The following is a 19,874-nucleotide window of genomic DNA, read 5'->3' as shown; positions in this document are numbered from 1 at the left end:
TCTACAGTGTCACCATGTCACTGCCATTATGGAGATTTTGGGCTTTGGAGATATGCTTGAGTGAAGATCAGAGATGCTTAGTTTATTTTGAGATGGCAGTGGGTGGGTGAGGTATGAATAAACACATAGAAAAAGAACTACTGTTTTTGAACTCCTACATGTCCTATGCTTGGTGTCATGTTACTCTCCAGGCAAGGAGGAGGAGTAGAGACGCACTAAGGAGAAACCCCAAAGAGGGGTGGTATTTGGAAAATCTCTGGAAGCAAGTCTGGATTTTCCTTAATTCAGGAAAAGCTTTTCCGCAGGCCAAGAAGGAAGAAGTAAATGAAGTGTTCCGGAGTCACACACTGGATTTCAACTCAACTCACCCCTCCAACCCCGGGGAGGGGCGGTGGAGGTGGTACACCTGAGGTTGCTGCACCCTGGGTAAGCTCTCCTCCTCCTCCTAAACGAGAATGTCAAGGCTGAGAAGGGTCTTCTCCACAGGTTCAATCCCCTCTCTCTGGACCAGAGGGCTGGGCACAGAGGTGTGTGTGGGGGGTCGTGGCTGAGTTACAGCCCCTGGAGGCAGTGGCATGGCATTCTGCTGAGGGAGAGGAACTGGACACACTGTGGGGCGGAGGGGGAGGGAGGCGGGGGGAGGGGAAGGTGGGGAAAAAGGGGGGAAGATCACCTGCTGATCCTGGTTGGTGGCAGAGCTCAGTTTTCCTAACCACTCCTGGGGCCATGGCAGGGCTCTGTCACCTTGGGGAGGGCCTCATTCTGAAGCAATCTTGTGTCCACATTTGAACATAAGGTGATAACAATCATTTCAGGATAGTAGTCAAATTTGCTCACCAACAACTTATTTAACTATGTTTAGAAGGACAGTGAACTAAAGATGCAAATTCAAGGGTTCAGAAGTGGGTTCTTGATCATGTAGAGCCTAAAGAAAAGGCAGCAGGCTTCTTGTTTGTTATCTCAGGACTTTGAAGAGGTGGTATATAAACAAATTAGAAAAAAGGGGTGACTCTAAGTTCCTTTGGTCCAACAATATTCTCATCTCCCCCATTCTACTTCTGGAGCTGAGCGATAGGCTGAATCTGGAGCTGAGCTATGTCTCTATATGATGATAACTGTGGGCCTCGCTGTGGCTCTCTCACAGGCTGTGGCATGAGGGAAACATGGATCTTTTGTAACTGGACCAGGATGGTGTAGAAGGCTCATCTTGGCAATTTTAAAATGTGAGAAACTAACCAGGAATATTTCAGTTGAATTATATGGATTGGTTGTTCACTTTTATTAAAATACTAGAGGCCCTGTGCATGAAATTCATGCATGGGAGGGAGGGGGGGTTTCCCTCAGCCCAGCCTGTACCCTCTCCAATCTGGGACCCCTCGAGGGATGTCCGACTGCCCGTTTAGGCCCGATCCCGGTAGGATTGGGCCTAAATGGGCAGTCGGACATCCCTCTCACAATCCAGGACTGCTGAGTCCCAACTGCTCGCCAGCCTGCCTTCATGATTGCCCCTAACCACTTCTGCCTGCCAGCCTGATCACCCCCTAACCACTCCCCTGCCAGCCTGATTGATGCCTAACTGCTCCCCTGCCAGCCTGATTGCCCCTAACTGCCCTCCCCTGCAAGCCTGTTCACCCCTAACTGCCCTCCCCTGCAGGCCTGGTCCATCTCAACTGCCCTCCCCTGCTGGCCTGGTCCCTCCCAACTGCCCTCCCCTGCTGGCCTGGTCCCTCCCAACTGCCCTCCCCTGCAGGCCTAATCTCCCCCAACTGCCCTCCCCACAGGCCTGGGTCCCCCCCAACTGTCCTTTTCTGCAGGCCTGGTCCCCCCACAACTACCCTCCCCTGCTGGCCTGGTCTACCCCAACTTCCCTTCTCTGCTGGCCCGGTCACCCCTAACTGCCCTCTCTGCTGGCCTGATTGTCCACAACTGCCCTCCCCTGCAGGCCTGGTCCCCCCCAACTGCCCTCCCCTGCAGGCCTGGTCCCCCCCAACTGTCCTCCCCTGCAGGCCTGGTCCCCCCACAACTGCCTTCCCCTGCTGGCCCGGTCACCCCTAACTGCTCTCTCCTGCTGGCCTGGTCACCCCGAACGGCCCTCCCTTGCTGGCCTGGTCACCCCCAACTGCCTTCCGCTGCTGGCTCGGTCACCCCTAACTGCCCTCTCCTGCTGGCCTGGTTCCCCCCAACTGCCCTCCCCTGCTGGTATGGTCCCCCCCAACTGCCCTCCCCTGCTGGCCTGGTCTCCCCCAACTGCCCTCCCCTACAGGCCTGGGTCCCCCCCAACTGTCCTTTTCTTCAGGCCTGGTCCCCCCACAACTGCCCTCCCCTGCAGGCCTGGTCCCCCCCAACTGTCCTCCCCTGCAGGCCTGTTCCCCCCCCAAAGTGTGCTCCCCTGCAGGCCTGGTCCACCCTAACTGCCCTCCTCTGTTGGCCTGGTCACCCCCAACTGCCCACAACTGCCCTCTCCTGCCAGCCATCTTGTGGTGGCCATCTTGTGTCCACATGGGGGCAGCCATCTTTGACCACATGGGCGCGGCCATCTTATGTCTTGGAGTGACGGTCAATTTGCATATTACTCTTTTATTAGATAGGATAGAGGCCTGGTACACGGGTGGGGTCCGGCTGGTTTGCCCTGAAGGATGTCCCGGATCAGGGTGGGGGTTCCCTTGGGGTGTGGGGCAGCCTGGGCGAGGGGCCTGTAGTGGTTTGCAGGCCAGCCATGCCCCCCCAGTGACCCAAGCAGAAGGCCCTGGTATCTGGGGTTTATTTATCTTCTACAATTGAAACTTTGTAGCCTGGAGTGGAGGTCAGGGCAGACCAGGCTGGGCAGGAAGCTTGGCTTCCTCCATCGCCGGGGGCAACCCAAGCCTCCTGCTCTCTCCAGCTAGTGGCTGCTGCCATTTTGTTGGGTTTCATTTATCTTCTATAATTGAAACTTTGTAGCCTTGAGTGGAGGCCAGGGCTGGCCAGGGCGGGAAGATTGGCTTCCTCCATTGCAGGGGAAAACCAAGCCTCCTGCTTGCTCCATGGCTGCAGCCATCTTGGTTGGGTTAATTTGCATACTTGCGCCTGATTGGATGGTGGGCATGGCTCGTGGGCGTAGCAGAGGTACAGTCAATTTGCATGTTTCTCTTTTATTAGTGTAGATGGCCAACTAGCCACCCGTGACACTAGTTGTTTTTAAAGTGTATCTTAAGACTAATTCAACATTTGAAAATTAGTGTACATCATCTTTTTTTGTGACTAGCAAACTTCCCTCATGCATTAAGAAAGCATAACCTGACACCGGTTGGCATGTCACATTTTGGGACCACAGCTTCCATGAGACGGATGAGCTGTGCTTACCTCTGTGTTGTCTCTATCTTGGAGGTGTCGGGCAGAGATGAGAGAACCAGGGGCTGGAACCTCTTCCAGTGCATTATTCCGGGTATAATGTCCTGGAATGGAAGCCAGCACAGGGCACTTTATGTAAAGGAACTGTTTGGTGAGGTGAAGTCTAGGAAGGACTTTCATTTCATTCAATCTACTATAGTTTATGCTTAAATATTAATTCCAAAATTTATAATTTCATTCAGTTTGATTGAATTTGTATGAAGCTAAAAGACAACTGCTCCAGCAAAAGGCATTCGACAATGCAGCACACAATTAAGGCAGGACCAATGGAGCTTTCGTCGCCCCACCCCCCATTCATTAGGCACATCATGATTCAGCAGGCTCTGGGGGGAGGGCAGATGTGGCCTTATCATCTGTTTGGTTATTGTGACTATGGTGCTGAAGCCACAGTCAAAGAGGCTGTTGGTTCATCAAAGGGCATCTAGGCAGGGGAAGCACCTGCAAGTGCAGGGAGGTGCAGGGGGGTGTTGCCAGGAGGGCGTCTGCTGGGCTGAGTGTGAGGGGAGCTGCAGGGAATACAACTGGAGAGGCAGGCTGGTTAGGAAAGGCCTGGGGACCAAGCTAATGAGCTTGGAGCTAGTCCCACAGGCAGCAGGACCACGGAGAGGGTTCAAACAAAAAAAAAGGTGATTGGAGGGATGTGTATTGAAGGAAGTTTTCTAGAGAGGGCTGACAGCACGGTGGTGGCCGCCGGGGGAATAGAGGGAGATTCAAAAGCTGTTTGGGGCAGATTGGTGGAATCCAGTGATGGTTAGATATTTGAGGGCGAGGCAGGGATCAAGGATCACATGGGCCATTGCACAAATCACAGAACAAAAAGGTAAGGCAGGAGGAGGAGCTGTTTGAGGTGTAGTTGGCAACAGTAGGGCATCGATAATGATCCGAGTTAGGGATTTATTGAGTGTAAAGGTCCTGAGGGCAACTCCCAGGAGATGTCCCTGGATATTCAGGTTGGTTATCTGGGGGAAGAAGGAATTCTTTGGAGCCTCTTCCTTAATGTGCATTTGTCATATCAGCACCTTGTCCATGCTGATGTTTCTACACTTGTTGGGGACAAAGAAAGAGGCCATCAGGCCAAGGGGTTATGCCTGCCATGTGATGGTGTTTGTGTGGTTGAAATAGGAATAAAAATGCATAGTGATGTCATATTCAAGGGAAAAAGAGAGTGGAATGTTGAAAAAGGGTGACTTGCAGCCGGAGAGGTGGGTATGGATGGGGCCAGAGTGGTGTTGAGTCTCCCCCCAGGACCTCTGGAGGGCTGTCGGTACGAGAGTGCACATAGCCATCGCCATTAGCTTTCTTGTTCTGCAGCTGTGGCTGCAAGCCTTCTTTGTTTCAATTCCAGTGGTGCCCCCATCCCTGTTCCCCGCCCTTCCCTGTAGCCTGGGGCCAGCTCTGCGAGCAAGTGGGGATGGCATTACCGTGTGATGGAGAAACTGTTTCTGGGTGAGAGGAATGCTGGACCCACTGTGGGACTCCTTGGTGAACTTGTACTTGGGGTGAGCGCACAGATGGTAATCTATGGAGGTTTCTGTGTAGGTCAGAGGGTGCATCACAGCAAATAATCCTGGGTTGGGATTCTGCAGAAGGGAGAGAAAACGATTCTCATTTGTTTACTGGCCTCTGAGCCAGGCGGAGGGCAGGCACCCGCTAACGTTCTCGGTGGCTTCCCCTCGCACTGACACGGCCTCCGTGGCAGCGCTTCTGGGGAGGAGCAGGAGAGCAGGGTGTCCTCACACCGTAGTCTCAAATGCCAGCCATTCATCAGTGTCCCTCTTCCGGCGTCACATCCCATGTGGCTGCCCTAAGCTCATCACACGGAAACAAGTACAATTGAAGTCACAGCTTAAGACAGCTTAAAGTATTTGTTTCTTAACTCGATGAATTAGGGGGATTTATTAAATAAGCAAATTGGTTTTAAAAAGCAAGTAAGCTTCTGGCTTTGAAAACAAAAGCAGCTTCTGAAAAACTTGAAAAGAAGGCAAAGAAGAGCATGCCATTTGCTATATCAGGAAATGTCAACATTTAACATGGTTTTGGTGATGTTTTTAATTGAGGAAGGCGCCATGTGGAGGTAGTATCTGGTTTTAGGGAAGATCCTGTTTTTTATTAGTTTTCCAGCAGAACTAATGGAGGCACAGAGCAATTATACCGAAGTATGAGAACAGAGAGCCTTGCAATGATTCTTCCAGGATTTTATAACAAAAACGCCATTCTTGTCACCAACAACAACATAGCTGTTGCCCCTTCACAGTTGTTTAATTTCAGATGTTTAAGAACTAGTAGGTTGAGATTTCATTCTATTTGTTTGTTTGTATAATTTTCTAAAACATTAAAAAAAAAACCACCACAACAAAACACATGGCTTGGGGGAGAAACCAAGATGGCGGCATAGGTAAGCACCTAAACTGCTGCCTTGCACAACAATTTCAAAACTACAACTAAAAGACAGAAAGGACACCATCCAGAACCACAGGAAAGCTGGCTGAGTGGAAATTCTACAACTAGAAGGAAAGAGAAAAACACACAGAGAATTGGAGGTACGGCAAAGGGTCTTTGTGCGTGCAGAGAGGAAGGGCGACTGAGAGCCTGGCTGACTTTCTCTGGCGGAAGGGGGAAGGAAGCCCCCGACAGCACTGAACCCCAGTTCTGACTGCACTGAACCCCAGTCCCGGGCAAAACCCCATGGACCCAGGCTCATACAGGGGGAGTCTGAACTGTCAGGTAGAGAGAAAGGCACCCGGAGACTCACTCGGAGACCTGGGGGAGACCAGGGGGAGCCTGAGCGGGCAGGGGTCTGGAGGCAAGCGAGACAGTGTGCACAAAGGCTGCGGAGGTTGCCACAGGCTTTCCTTAGAAGAAGGGAGTCGGAAGCTCCTGACTGCACTGAGCCCCAGTTCCAGGCGAGACCCTGGGGACCCACGCTTATACGGGGGGGGGAATCTGGACTCGCAGGTGGAGACTCAGGAGCTGGGGAAGGCAGTGGTCTGGAGGCGCGCGCGTGCCAGTGCACACAAAGGCTGCAGAGATTGCCACAGGCTTTCCCTAGTGGAAGGGAGTCAGAAGCTCCTGACTGCACTGAGCCCCAGTTCTGACTGCACTGAACCCCAGTTCCAGACGAGCCCCTGGGGACCCACGCTCTTGTGGGGGGAATCTGGACTCTAGAGCGGAGACTCGGGAGCCGGGGAAGGCAGAGGTCTGGAGGCACGCACGCGCAAGGGCAAGGCTGACTGGAAGTCAAGACTGTCTGCTCCGCCCTGAGACTCCACCCCAAACAAGCTGAGCACAAAGGCTATTGCAATTTGGCAAGTCTAATCCTATAAGGCTGTCTCCAGCAACAAACTTCTCCCAGCGTAGACACAGCTGATCCTCACAGCCAACTGGCCTGGAGGTCAATTCCTCCCAGTGATACCAACAACAATCAAGACTTAACTACAACAAGGCTGTACACACAGTCCACAAAGGGGTGCACCAAGAGTATCCACCTCAGGTTAACTGGGGAGGCCAACCCACTGGGCCATATAGGAAACCTAGCACACAAATCTACCCTACCAACTCAGGAAAGCAGTGAAAATGCGGCGTCAAATAAACAGATCACAAACGAAAGAAATGGAGGAAAACAAACGACTGGATATAGAATTCAAAACCACGGTTATAAGGCTTTTAAAGAATATCCTAGAAAAGGCCAATAAATATAACGAGACCCTCGAAGATATGAAAAAGGACCAACTAGAAATTAAACATACACTGACTGAAATAAAAAATATTATACAGAGACCCAACAACAGACTAGAGGAACACAAGAATCAAGTCAAAGAATTGAAATACAAAGAAGCAAAAAACACTCAACCGAAAGAGCAAAAAGAAAAAAAAAATTGAAAAAGTTGAAGATAGTGTAAGAAGCCTCTGGGACAACTTCAAGCGTACCAACATCAGAATTATGGTTGTGCCAGAAGAAGAGAGAGAGCAAGATACTGAAAACCTATTTGAAGAAATAATGACTGAAAGCTTCCCCCTCCTGGTGAAAGAAATAGATTTACAAGTCCAGGAAGCACACAGAACCCCAAACAAAAGGAATCCAAAGAGGACCACACCAAGACAGATCATAATTAAAATGCCAAGAGCAAAAGACAAAGAGAGAATCTTAAAAGCAGCAAGAGAAAAACAGTTAATTACCTACAAGGGAGCACCCATACGATTGTCAGCTGATTTCTCAACAGAAACTATGCAGGCCAGACGGTAGTGGCAAGAAATTTTCAAAGTGATGAATAGCAAGAACCTACAACCAAGATTACTCTACCCAGCAAAGCTATCATTCAGAATTGAAGGGCAGATAAAGAGCTTCACAGATAAGAAAAAGCTAAAGGAGTTCATCACCACCAAACCAGTATTATATGAAATGCTGAAAGGTATTCTTAAAGAAGAGGAAGAAGAAAAAAGTAAAGATAAACATCATGAACAACAAATACATGTCTATCAACAAGTGAACCTAAAAATCAAGTGAATTAAAAACCTGAGGAACAGAATAATCTGGTGAATATAATAGAATCAGGGGCATAGAAAGGGAGTGGACTGATAATTCTCAGGGGGAAAGGGGTATGGGGGGGGGTTCAGGAAGAGACTGGACAAAAATCATACACCTATGGATGAGGACAGTGGAGGGGAGGTAAGGGCAGAAGGTGGGGTGGGAACCGGGTGGAGGGGAGCTATGGGGGGAAAAAGGAGAAACAATTGTAATAATCTGAATAAAGATTTATTTAAAAAAATAAAAAAATAAATTAAAAAAAAAACAAATTTCAACCTCCCCCCCCCAAAAAAAAAAACACACATGGCTTGTAGAAACCCAACCTCATTGCCAAGAAACAAATGTCTCCCACAACTTAAGGGAACTGCAACTGACTGGGGTGGCAGAGAAGTGGGGGAGAGGAGAGCCTAGTGAGGTGCCGGCATTGAATGTTCCAGTCAAGCTCACCCGAAAGGCTGCAAGCTGCTGCAGAGGGACTAACGTTCTGCTAGGGCCAGGGAGAAAGATGGAAGAGGGCTCTTGCCTGAACTCATTTTTTAATGTAGGTGCATAGTGTTATAAATTTCCCGCAATCAATTGATGCAGAAAAAGCATTTGACAAAATCCAACACCCTTTCTTGATAAAAACTCTCAGCAAGGTGGGAATAGAAGGATCATACCTGAACATAATAAAAGCCATATATGACAAACCCACAGCCAACATCATACTCAATGGGCAAAAACTAAATCCATTTCCCCTAAGAACAGGAACAAGACAGGGATGCCCACTCTCACCACTCCTGTTCAACATAGTGCTGGAAGTACTAGCCATTGCAATCAGACAAGAAGAAGAAATAAAAGGCATCCAAATTGGAAAAGAAGAAGTAAAACTGTCCTTATTCGCAGATGACATGATACTGTACATAGAAAACCCTAAAGACTCCATCAAAAAATTACTAGACTTAATAAATGAATTCGGCAATGTAGCAGGATACAAAATTAACGCCAAGAAATCTATGGCATTTCTATATACCAATAATGATCTTACAGAAAGAGAGACTAAAAAAGCAATCCCATTTACCATCGCACCAAAAAAATTAAGATACCTAGGAATAAACTTAACTAAGGAGGTAAAAGACCTATATGTGGAAAACTACAGGACACTGAAAAAAGAGATAGAGGAAGACATAAACAGATGGAAGAACATACCATGTTCATGGATTGGTAGAATCAAAATCATCAAAATGTCCATACTACCCAAAGCAATCTATAAATTCAATGCACTGCCCATTAAAATACCAAAGACATATTTCACAGACCTAGAACAAACTTTCCAAAAATTTATCTGGAATAAAAAAAGACCCCAAATAGCTGCAGCAATCCTGAGAAAGAAGAACAAAGTAGGTGGGATCTCAACACCAGATATCAAGCTGTATTACAAAGCCACTGTTCTTAAAACAGCCTGGTACTGGCACAAGAACAGACATATAGATCAATGGAATAGAATAGAGAACCCAGAAATTGACCCAAATCACTATGCTCAATTAATATTTGACAAAGGAGGCACGAACATACAATGGAGTCAAGACAGTCTCTTCAACAAATGGTGTTGGGAAAATTGGACAGACACATGCAAAAAAATGAAACTAGATCACCAACTTACACCATACACAAAAATAAACTCAAAATGGATAAAGGACTTAAACATAAGACGGGAAACCATAAAAATACTAGAGGAATCCACAGGCAGAAAAATCTCAGACATATGCCAAAGGAACTTCTTCACTGATACTGCTCCTAGGGCAATGGAAGCCAAAAAGAAAATAAACAAATGGGACTACATCAAAATAAAAAGCTTTTGCACAGCAAAGGAAACCATCGATAAAACAACAAGAAAGCCCACTGCATGGGAGAACATATTTGCCAATGATATCAACGATAAGGGTTTAATCTCCAACATTTACAGGGAACTCATGCAACTCAACAAAAAGAAGATAAACAACCCAATCAAAAAATGGGCAACTGATCTAAATAGACACTTTTCGAAAGAAGACAGAAGGAAGGCCAAGAGACATATGAAAACCTGCTCAAAGTCGCTAATCATCAGAGAGATGCAAATCAAAACAACAATGCGGTACCATCTCACACCTGTCAGAATGGCTATTATCAACAAATCAACAAATGACAAGTGCTGGCGAGGATGTGGAGAAAAAGGAACCCTCATGCACTGCTGGTGGGAATGCAGACTGGTGCAGCCACTGTGGAGAACAGTATGGAGTTTCCTCAAAAAACTAAAAATGGAACTCCCTTTTGACCCAGTGATCCCACTTCTAGGAATATATCCCAAGAAACTAGAAACACGAATCAGAAAGGCTATATGCACCCCTATGTTCATAGCAGCACAATTCACCATAGCTAAGATTTGGAAACAGCCTAAATGCCCATCAGCAGATGAGTGGATTAAAAAACTGTGGTATATCTACACAATGGAATACTACGCTGCGGTAAAAAAGAAGGAGTTCCTACCATTTGCAGCAACATGGATGGAGATGGAGAGCATTATGTTAAGTGAAATAAGCCAGGCAGAGAAAGATAAGTATCACATGATCTCACTCATTTGTGGAATATAATGAACGGCATAAACTGATGAACAAGAACAAATTCAGAGACTGAGAAACATCAAACAGCACGTCATACCACAGGGAAGGTAGGGGAGGGTGGGAGTAAGGGGGAGAGATCAACCAAGGGACTTGTGTGCATGCATATGAGCCTAATCAATGGACACAGACAACAAGGGGGTGGGACATAAGTAGGGGGTGGGGGGTTATGGGGAAATAATTTGTGTTTTTGCCTTCCTGACAAAATTTATATAAGGTTACAAAAAGAAATTGACAGCCAGTTTGAAATTTAATAGCCATGGCCTAGAGCAAAGAATATCCTTACATGATATTATTCTACAATGTTATTAAAATTTTAGATATTTTACAACAGCATATTGTACAATTATCCCAAATAAACTTACAAACTAATTCTTGGAATGTTTGGCAGCAATTAAAAAAAAAAAAAAGGACATGAAAGGATATAATCCCTTTCAGAAGGAATTAAGGCATTGGGAAGGCACTTGAGCATTCTATATTGGCCCCTCTTGCCTTTTGTGCCAAGAGGGACCCTCTTCTCACAATCCAATTGCCCTCAGCTGTTGCCTGAGCTTTCTGTTCATGCTGAGCATGAAGCCTCGTGGTGGCTGGTACCATGGATCTGTCTCTCGCCCAATCGTGTGAGCTGGGCCCTCCCTGGAGAAGAAACCTGAGTTCCCCGAGATATGTGATCAGTGCTGAGGCCCCGCCAGCAGGCCAGGGGATTCCCAAGGCAGGTACTGGGCGTGGAGGCCAAGGGGGCATAGGCTACCAAGGAGACAGAACTGAACCTCACATCACCCTGCTTGGCCCCGGAGGATGACTGGTTAGCCAGAGACGGGTAAGATTCCTCAGGGAAGGAACAACCTAAGACAGGCACAGTCTCAGAGGGGCCATCAGGAGAGAACTTGGGGATCAACAGAGGTGGGGCACAGACCCTCACCCCCCCAACCTTGCAGGGGCCTGAACCCTCACCCCGCCTGAGGGAGGTCTCCTGCCCCCATGGCTGCTTTGCTTCCCACGCCCAGCTCAGATCGGGACACAGGTGACAGACAGTGACTTGGCCCAGCTCAGATTGGGACCCAGGTAACAGACAGAGACTTGGCCGACAGCAGCTGCCCTATATCTAAATCCAGCCTAGCACCAGGAATGCTCAGGGCCTACTCAAGAATGCAAATAATCCTTTCCACTAATATTTACAGGGTAAATTAAGATTGTTGGTAGAGTATTAAATTTGACAGTAAAATAATAATCAAGTTTTCAGATTAATTTAAATAGGCTAATTGAAATAAGTGAATATTCAAGAAAATTTAATTGTACTGGACAAAAAGCTGTTCCTAATGTGGTAACTAAAATTTCTATTGGTAGTTCATCTCATGGTAAAATTCCTGAAAAGGCTGTCAATCAAAATTGAAGGTGAAATCAGGAGCTTCACAGACAAAAAAGGACTAAGGGAATTTATTACCACCAAACCAGCAATGCAAGAAATGCTAAAGGGTCTACTGTAAAAAAAAAAAAAAAAAAAAAAAAAAAAAAAGAAAGAAAGAAAGAAAGAAACAGGAAGCGAAGAAGTAACACAGGGGTAAAGAATAGGAATGGCGACAAATAAGTACCTATCAATAATAACTTTAAATGTAAATGGATTAAATGCCCCAATCAAAAGACATAGGGTAACAGATTGGATAAGAAAACACGACCCATATATCTGCTGTCTACAAGAAACCCACCTCAGAAAAAAAGACGCACACAGACTGAGGGTGAAGGGATGGAAAGAGGTTTTCCAGGCAAATGGAACTGAAAAAAAAGCTGGGGTAGCAATACTTATTTCTGACAAATTAGATCTCAAACTGAAGGACATAACAAGAGATAAGGAAGGCCATTTCATAATACTAAAGGGAGCAATCCAACAAGAAGAAATAACTCTGGTAAACATATATGCACCCAATACAGGAGCACCCAAATACATAAAAAAACTCCTGGAAGATATCAAGGGAGACATTGACAGCAATACAATCATAGTAGGAGACTTTAATACCCCACTATCACCATTGGACAAATCCTCTAAACAAAACATCAGCAAAGAAACATCAATCCTAAATGACTCACTAGACCAGATGGAATTAATTGACATCTTCAGAACATTTCACCCCAAAGCCACAGAATATACATTCTTCTCAAGTGCACATGGGTCATTTTCAAAGATAGACCATATGTTGGGACATAGGCAAAGTCTCTTCAAATTCAAGAAGATAGAAATCATATCAAGCATCTTCTCAGACCACAGTGGCATAAAACTGGAAATCAACTACAATAAAAACAACCCAAAGAAATCAAACACATGGAGACTAAACAGCATGCTATTAAACCATGACTGGGTTACCAGAGAGATCAAAGAAGAAATAAAAAACATCATGACAACAAATGACAATGAAAACACTACAATCCAAAATCTATGGGACACAGCGAAAGCAGTCTTGAGAGGGAAGTTCATAGCTCTACAAGCCTACTGCAAAAAACAAGAAACAGGGGTAATAAATTACCTAACCCAACAACTCAAAGAGTTAGAAAAAGAGCAACAAGAAAAGCCCAGTGTAAGCAGAAGGAAGGAAATAATAAAGATCAGAGCACAGATAAACGACATAGAGACCAAAGAAACAATACAAAAGATCAACAAAACCAAGAGCTGGTTCTTTGAAAGGATAAACAAGATTGATGAACCTCTAGCCAGGCTCACCAAGAAGCAAAGGGAGAGGACCCAAATAAACAAGATCAGAAATGAAAGAGGTGAAATAACAACAGATCCCGCCGAAATACAAAGGATTGTTAAAAAATACTACGAACAACTCTATTCCAACAAACTGGACAACCTGGAGGAAATGGACATATTCCTAGAAAAATATAACCTTCCAAAACTCAATCAGGAAGAATCTAAACAGCTCAACATGCCAGTAACTATGGAAGAAATTGAAGCAGTCATCAAAGAGCTTCCGGCAAACAAGAGCCCGGGGCCAGACGGCTTCACTGGAGAGTTCTACCAAACATTCAAGGAAGAACTAAAACCTATCCTCCTCAGACTATTCCAAAAAATTCAAGAGGAAGGAACACTTCCAAGCTCCTTCTATGAAGCCAGCATCACCCTAATACCAAAACCAGATAAAGACAACACAATGAAAGAGAATTACAGGCCAATATCCCTCATGAATGTAGATGCCAAAATCCTCAACAAAATTCTAGCAAATCGGATCCAGCAGTACATCAGAAGGATCATACACCATGACCAAGTAGGGTTTATCCCAGGAATGCAAGGATGGTTCAATATCCGCAAATCAATAAATGTGATACATCACATAAACAAATTGAGAGATAAAAATCACATAGTCATATCAATTGATGCAGAAAAAGCATTTGACAAAATCCAACACCCTTTCTTGATAAAAACTCTCAACAAGGTGGGAATAGAAGGATCATACCTCAACATCATAAAAGCTATATATGATAAACCCACAGCTAACATCATACTCAATGGGCAAAAACTAAAACCATTTCCCCTAAGAACAGGAACAAGACAGGGATGCCCACTCTCACCACTCCTGTTTGACATAGTACTGGAAGTATTAGCCACTGCAATTAGACAAGAAGAAGAAATAAAAGGCATCCAAATTGGAAAAGAAGAAGTAAAGCTGTCCTTATTTGCAGATGACATGATATTGTACATAAAAAACCCGAAAGACTCCATCAAAAAACTAACAGACTTAATAAATGAATTCGGCAATGTAGCAGGATACAAAATTAACACCAAGAAATCTATGGCATTTCTATACACCAACAATGAACTTACAGAAAGAGAGACTAAAAAAGCAATCCCATTTTCCATCGCACCAAAAAAATTAAGATACTTAGGAATAAACCTAACCAAGGAGGTAAAAGACCTATATGCGGAAAACTACAGGACACTGAAAAAAGAGATAGAGGAAGATGTAAACAGATGGAAGAACATACCATGTTCATGGATTGGTAGAATCAACATCATTAAAATGTCCATACTACCCAAAGCAATCTATAGATTCAATGCACTCCCCATTAAAATACCAACGGCGTATTTCACAGACCTAGAAAGAACTCTCCAAAAATTCATCTGGAATAAAAAAAGACCCCGAATAGCCACAGCAATCCTGAGAAAGAAGAATAAAGTAGGAGGGATCTCAATACCAGATTTCAAGCTGTATTACAAAGCCACTGTCATCAAAACAGCCTGGTACTGGCACAAGAACAGACATATAGATCAATGGAACAGAATAGAGAATCCAGATATCGACCCAAACCAATATGCGCATTTAATATTTGACAAAGGAGGCATGAACATACAATGGAGTCAAGACAGTCTCTTTAATAAATGGTGTTGGGAAAATTGGACAGATACATGCAAAAAAATGAAACTAGATCACCAACTTACACCATACACAAAAATAAACTCAAAATGGGTACAGGACTTAAATATAAGACGGGAAACCATAAAAATACTAGAGGAATCCACAGGCAGCAAAATCTCAGACATATGCCAAAAGAACTTTTTCAGTGATACTGCCCCTAGGGCAATGGAAGCCAAACAGAAAATAAACAAATGGGACTACATCAAAATAAAAAGCTTTTGCACAGCAAAAGAAACCATCAACAAAACAACAAGAAACCCCACTGTATGGGAGAACATATTTGCAAATGGTATCACTGATAAAGGTTTAATTTCCAACATCTACAGGCAGCTTATACAACTTAATAAAAGGAAGATAAATGATCCAATAAAAAAATGGGCAACGGACCTAAATAGAAGCTTTTCGAAAGAAGACAGAAGGAAGGCCAAGAGACACATGAAAACATGCTCAAAGTCACTAATTATCCGAGAGATGCAAATCAAAACAACAATGCGATACCATCTCACACCTGTCAGAATGGCTATCATCAACAAATCAACAAACGACAAGTGTTGGCGAGGATGCGGAGAAAAAGGAACCCTCGTGCACTGCTGGTGGGAATGCAGACTGGTGCAGCCACTGTGGAGAACAGTATGGAGTTTCCTCAAAAAACTGAAAATGGAACTCCCATTTGACCCAGTAATCCCACTCCTAGGAATATATCCTAAGAAACCAGAAACACCAATCAGAAAGGATATATGTACCCCTATGTTCATAGCAGCACAATTTACAATAGCTAAGATTTGGAAACAGCCTAGGTGCCCATCAGCAGATGACTGGATCAGAAAACTATGGTACATCTACACAATGGAATACTATGCTGCCGTAAAAAAGAAGGAATTACTACCATTTGTAGGCACTTGGATGGAATTAGAGAACATTATGCTAAGTGAAATAAGCCAGTCAATGAAAGAAAAATACCACATGATCCCACTCATTTGGGGATAATGAAAAACATTATAAACTGATGAACAAAAAGATAGTTACAGAGGCAGTAAAGCATCAAACAGACTGTCAAATTACAGGGGTAAGGTTAGGGAGAGGTGGGGGAAATAAGAGATCAACTGAAGGACTTATATGCATGTATATAAGAGTAACCAACGGATGCAAAACATTGGGGGGTGAGGGCATGTATGGGAGTGGGGTGGGGGTGGGGGGCAATGGTAAGATATGTACACATATAATACCTTAATAAAAATTGGAAAAAAAAAAAAAAAATAAAATTCCTGAACATGCAATGAAACTAAAGCAGTCATATTTTTGTCAAAAAATTAAAATTTAAAGTCATCAAGACTGCATTATAAAAGTTACAAAAGCCTCCATTAATCAAAAAAGGGGGGATAGAAGGGTAATATCATGTAAGGAAAAATATCCTAAAAGTAAATTACATCTAGAAAATTTTTACTTTACAAAATTAGTTTTCATTTGTAATGCTAACAGCAAGACACCCATGAAAAACACACATGGTGTCTAAATAAGACAAAGGAAAATTGTTTGGGCAAAAATAAAAAGGATCCCAAATCAATTATATAGAAAAGATTCCTTTATTAACTTTTGGTCGAGAATATGTTTGTATATTTTCAGAAAACAACTCCAAGACCATGTGGATTCCTGCAACAGAGAGGAATTGACAGGTCTGCTCCAACCATGAAGACAAGAGGAGAAACAGTCCAGAGATGGAAGACGCTGATGACGCCTTGCCACGCTAGCAGTCAGCAGCTGTGCGACGCAGCAAGTTGCCTAGGACCAAACCAGAGAGGGTCGGATCTGCATTGCCACCATGTGCCCACCATCCAGATATCATTGCTGACATGTACACATAAGGAACTGTTTGACATTGAAATGGGGACTCAGAACTGTTGGACATGGAAATTGGGACTCAAACATTTTTTGTTATTATATGTTTATTTCTAGTCTGCAGAGGCAAGATTTTTTAAAGGAATGAAATGGGGAAAAAATAGATACAGAGGCAAAGAAGCATTGAACAGACTGTCAAACTACAGCGGGAAGGCAGAGGAGGTTGCGGGGGGGCGGGGGCCTGTAAGAGATCAACTGAAGGACTTGTACGCATGCATATAAGCATAACCAATGGATAAAAAACACTGGGGGGAGGGGACAGGTAAAGGCATGTACTGGGGGGAAGGGGAGGCCGGGGGAAGGTCAATGGGGAAGGAAAAAAAAAAAAGGAGACATATGTACTACTATTTGTAATACTTCAAACAATTAAAAAAAAATAAAAAATAAAAAAAAAGACACAAATTTAATCACATAATTACCAAGGTAGCTTTGCCACTTGAATATTTGGCATACTTTTCATAAAAGGTACATATATCAAATATTACATAAATGTTTGCTATTGTAATAATTTTTAATATTATGGAAGTCAATAACATTAAGAGGAATAATTTAGCTCACATTGTAAATAGTAGTTATAATAATGTGTATATGTTGCTCATTAAATAGTCTAAAGTTTTCTAAAAAAAAAAAAAAAAATTTTCCCACAAAATTTTTGTGTTATGTATTCATTTTCATTCAGTTAAAAATACTTTGTAATTTCTTATTTGGCCTTTTGGCTATTTTAAAATACATAATTTAGCTTACAAATTGTGGGGGGATTTTCTTCGGCCGTGGGCAAACTACGGCCCGCAGGCCGGATCCGGCCCGTTCGGCTGTTCTATCCGGCCCGCGGAGCCGAAAGAGCAGAGGGTTCTCTTGCTCTCCCCTCCGCTCCTTTACTTTGAATTTATATTAGTTCACACAAACACTCCATCCATGCTTTTGTTCCGGCCCTCCGGTCCAGTTTAAGAACCCATTGTGGCCCTCGAGTCAAAAAGTTTGCCCACCCCTGTCTAGATATTTTTATGCTATTTATTTCTGACTTAATCTATCCAAGTCAGAAAAAATACTTCATTTAATTGGAATCTTTTCCATTTTATTGAGCCTTGTTTGTGAGAGAGGGGTGTTTAATTCACCAACTACAATTGTGGGTTTGTCTACTTTTTCCCTTGTGGTTCAATCAGTTTTTGTTGCATCATTTTGAAGCTCTGGCATTAGGTGGATAGATATTTAGGGTTGTTGTGCCTCTTGAATGAATTGCTCCATTACTTGGGTTCCTATCCTATGCATAGCAGGCACACCCTAAGTATTAATGGAATTAACACATAAATAAATAACTACTGATATTTTCTAAGGAAGTTTGGTATGGCTGGAAAATCCCTTAGCTTTTCCAGACCAGTGTTCTCACTTTTAAAACAATGAGAAGATGGTAGTGGGTGGGTCTAGGGAACAAACACTGATTGTTCAGACCTTGCTTCAAGGACCCCAGGGCTTTGCAGGGATGCCCTCTCAGGAGAGCCCCTGCCCCACTGCCATCCAAGCAACCAGAACTTTATCTATTTTACATTTTGCCTTTCTCTGTAAAATTTCAGCTGTTGAGAGGGTTCTGGTACTAAAGGAAGTTTGAAAATCACCAAATTAAATGTCCTGCAAGGTTATTCTAGTTCTAAGATTCTATGTCTCTGAGGATTATTCTCCTCAACCCATGAGACAATAAGAAAATGCCACAGCATGGCCAAACACCACAGCTCTCCACAGAAAAGCAGCACAGTTCTGAGGAGGAGCCCTCGGAACAATCAGGAGACAGGCAGGTGGCATTCCAGCTCTCCACTAACTGTCTGGGTGACCTTGGGTGTGACCAGTAGCACCTCTGCCCACACTGTAGATTCTCACAAAGGGGACTTTCCCAAGTAGTGTTTGAGGTCCCCTATTCTCTGTGTGTATGTGATGCCATGATTGCATAGAACTTCATCAGATTTCCTGTCTGGATGGGACTTGGGCAGCTGGAAATGTGGAGTAGAAGAGAGAACCCCATGAGGGCAGGTTGCAATAAGCAAACACCTGGTGATGGGAGGGAGGCACATAGAGTTTGGCAGGGAGGTGTGTAGAGGGACAGGGACGCATGGGGCTGGGGATTATGACTGGCCTCACAGTTTCAGGAGTGTAGGCTTAATTTGGTAGAAAAAGGGGCCCACGAAGACTAATGAGCAGGAAGTGGCACAGTTAGGGTGCTTCTGGTGGGTTAGCATGTGCAGCTACAGAAACAATTTAGGACAGAGAAATCTGGTAGGCAGAGGCGTGAGTACGGCAGCGATGCACTGTCCAAGGGTGGAATAGGAACCAACAGAACTTTGAGTGATGGGATTTGGGGTAATTTTACTTTATTTTTCTGTTGCAATTTTTCTTTCTCTTTTTTTAAAACATTATGTGTGTGTGCATGTATATACATATAATCTATAATAATGGAAGTGTAATATGCTAATTAGACTGGACAGCCAAATGACCTTCCAGACATCCTTTTGGATGCCTTCCAGATGAAGCTGGGGCTGCGAGGGCCAAGGCAAGCCGCCGAGGCAAGCTGCCATGGCTGTGAGGGCTGAGCCCCTTGCACGAATTTCGTGCATTGGGCCTCTAGTATATTATATATGATATATATTTAGAAAAGATCACAAAGCTATTGTCATAAAAATAAATGCTGGGATTATTAAAAGACAGAAGCATTGATATTCTCCAAGCAAGCAATTTTGAAGATCATATATTGTTTAAACCTTGACATTCCAAAGAGGTAAAAATATTCCCAATTAATACATCTATTTTCTTATAAAGCAACTGCTGAAATAAAGGAACACAAAACACAAGACTTCTTCCAATGGTCACTTACAAAGATGTAAAGTGGGTCATAATCTGGAGACACAGCTAAGGCCTCGGGTGGTTTCATGTTCAAGATTGAGATCTTGCCAGGGGACTGAGGGGTGACATCCTGCTTTGGCAGGGCTATCACAGTGGTGGCTTCATCCTGTGCAAGGATCGAGAGCAGTG

The 19,874-nt window shown here is 44.1% G+C and overlaps 1 protein-coding gene across 1 annotated transcript in view; it reads right to left on the bottom strand.

Moving 5' to 3' along the window:
- The window catches only part of CFAP221 (cilia and flagella associated protein 221), a 132,556-nt gene that overhangs the window by 13,225 nt on the left and 99,457 nt on the right, over nucleotides 1-19,874 (bottom strand). The window contains exons 19-21 of the mRNA XM_080667894.1: nucleotides 19,717-19,851; nucleotides 4,812-4,970; nucleotides 3,343-3,434 (exon numbers count right to left, since the gene is read on the bottom strand). Coding sequence (XP_080524020.1) covers nucleotides 3,343-3,434; nucleotides 4,812-4,970; nucleotides 19,717-19,851 — 386 coding nt within the window. The remainder of the gene's footprint in view (nucleotides 1-3,342; nucleotides 3,435-4,811; nucleotides 4,971-19,716; nucleotides 19,852-19,874) is intronic.

This window comes from Plecotus auritus (assembly GCF_963455305.1).
Source record: "Plecotus auritus genome assembly, chromosome: 5".
Lineage (NCBI taxonomy): Eukaryota > Metazoa > Chordata > Mammalia > Chiroptera > Vespertilionidae > Plecotus > Plecotus auritus.
Note: the sequence above shows the minus strand (reverse complement) of the source record. Positions and strands in the feature narration are given on the sequence as shown.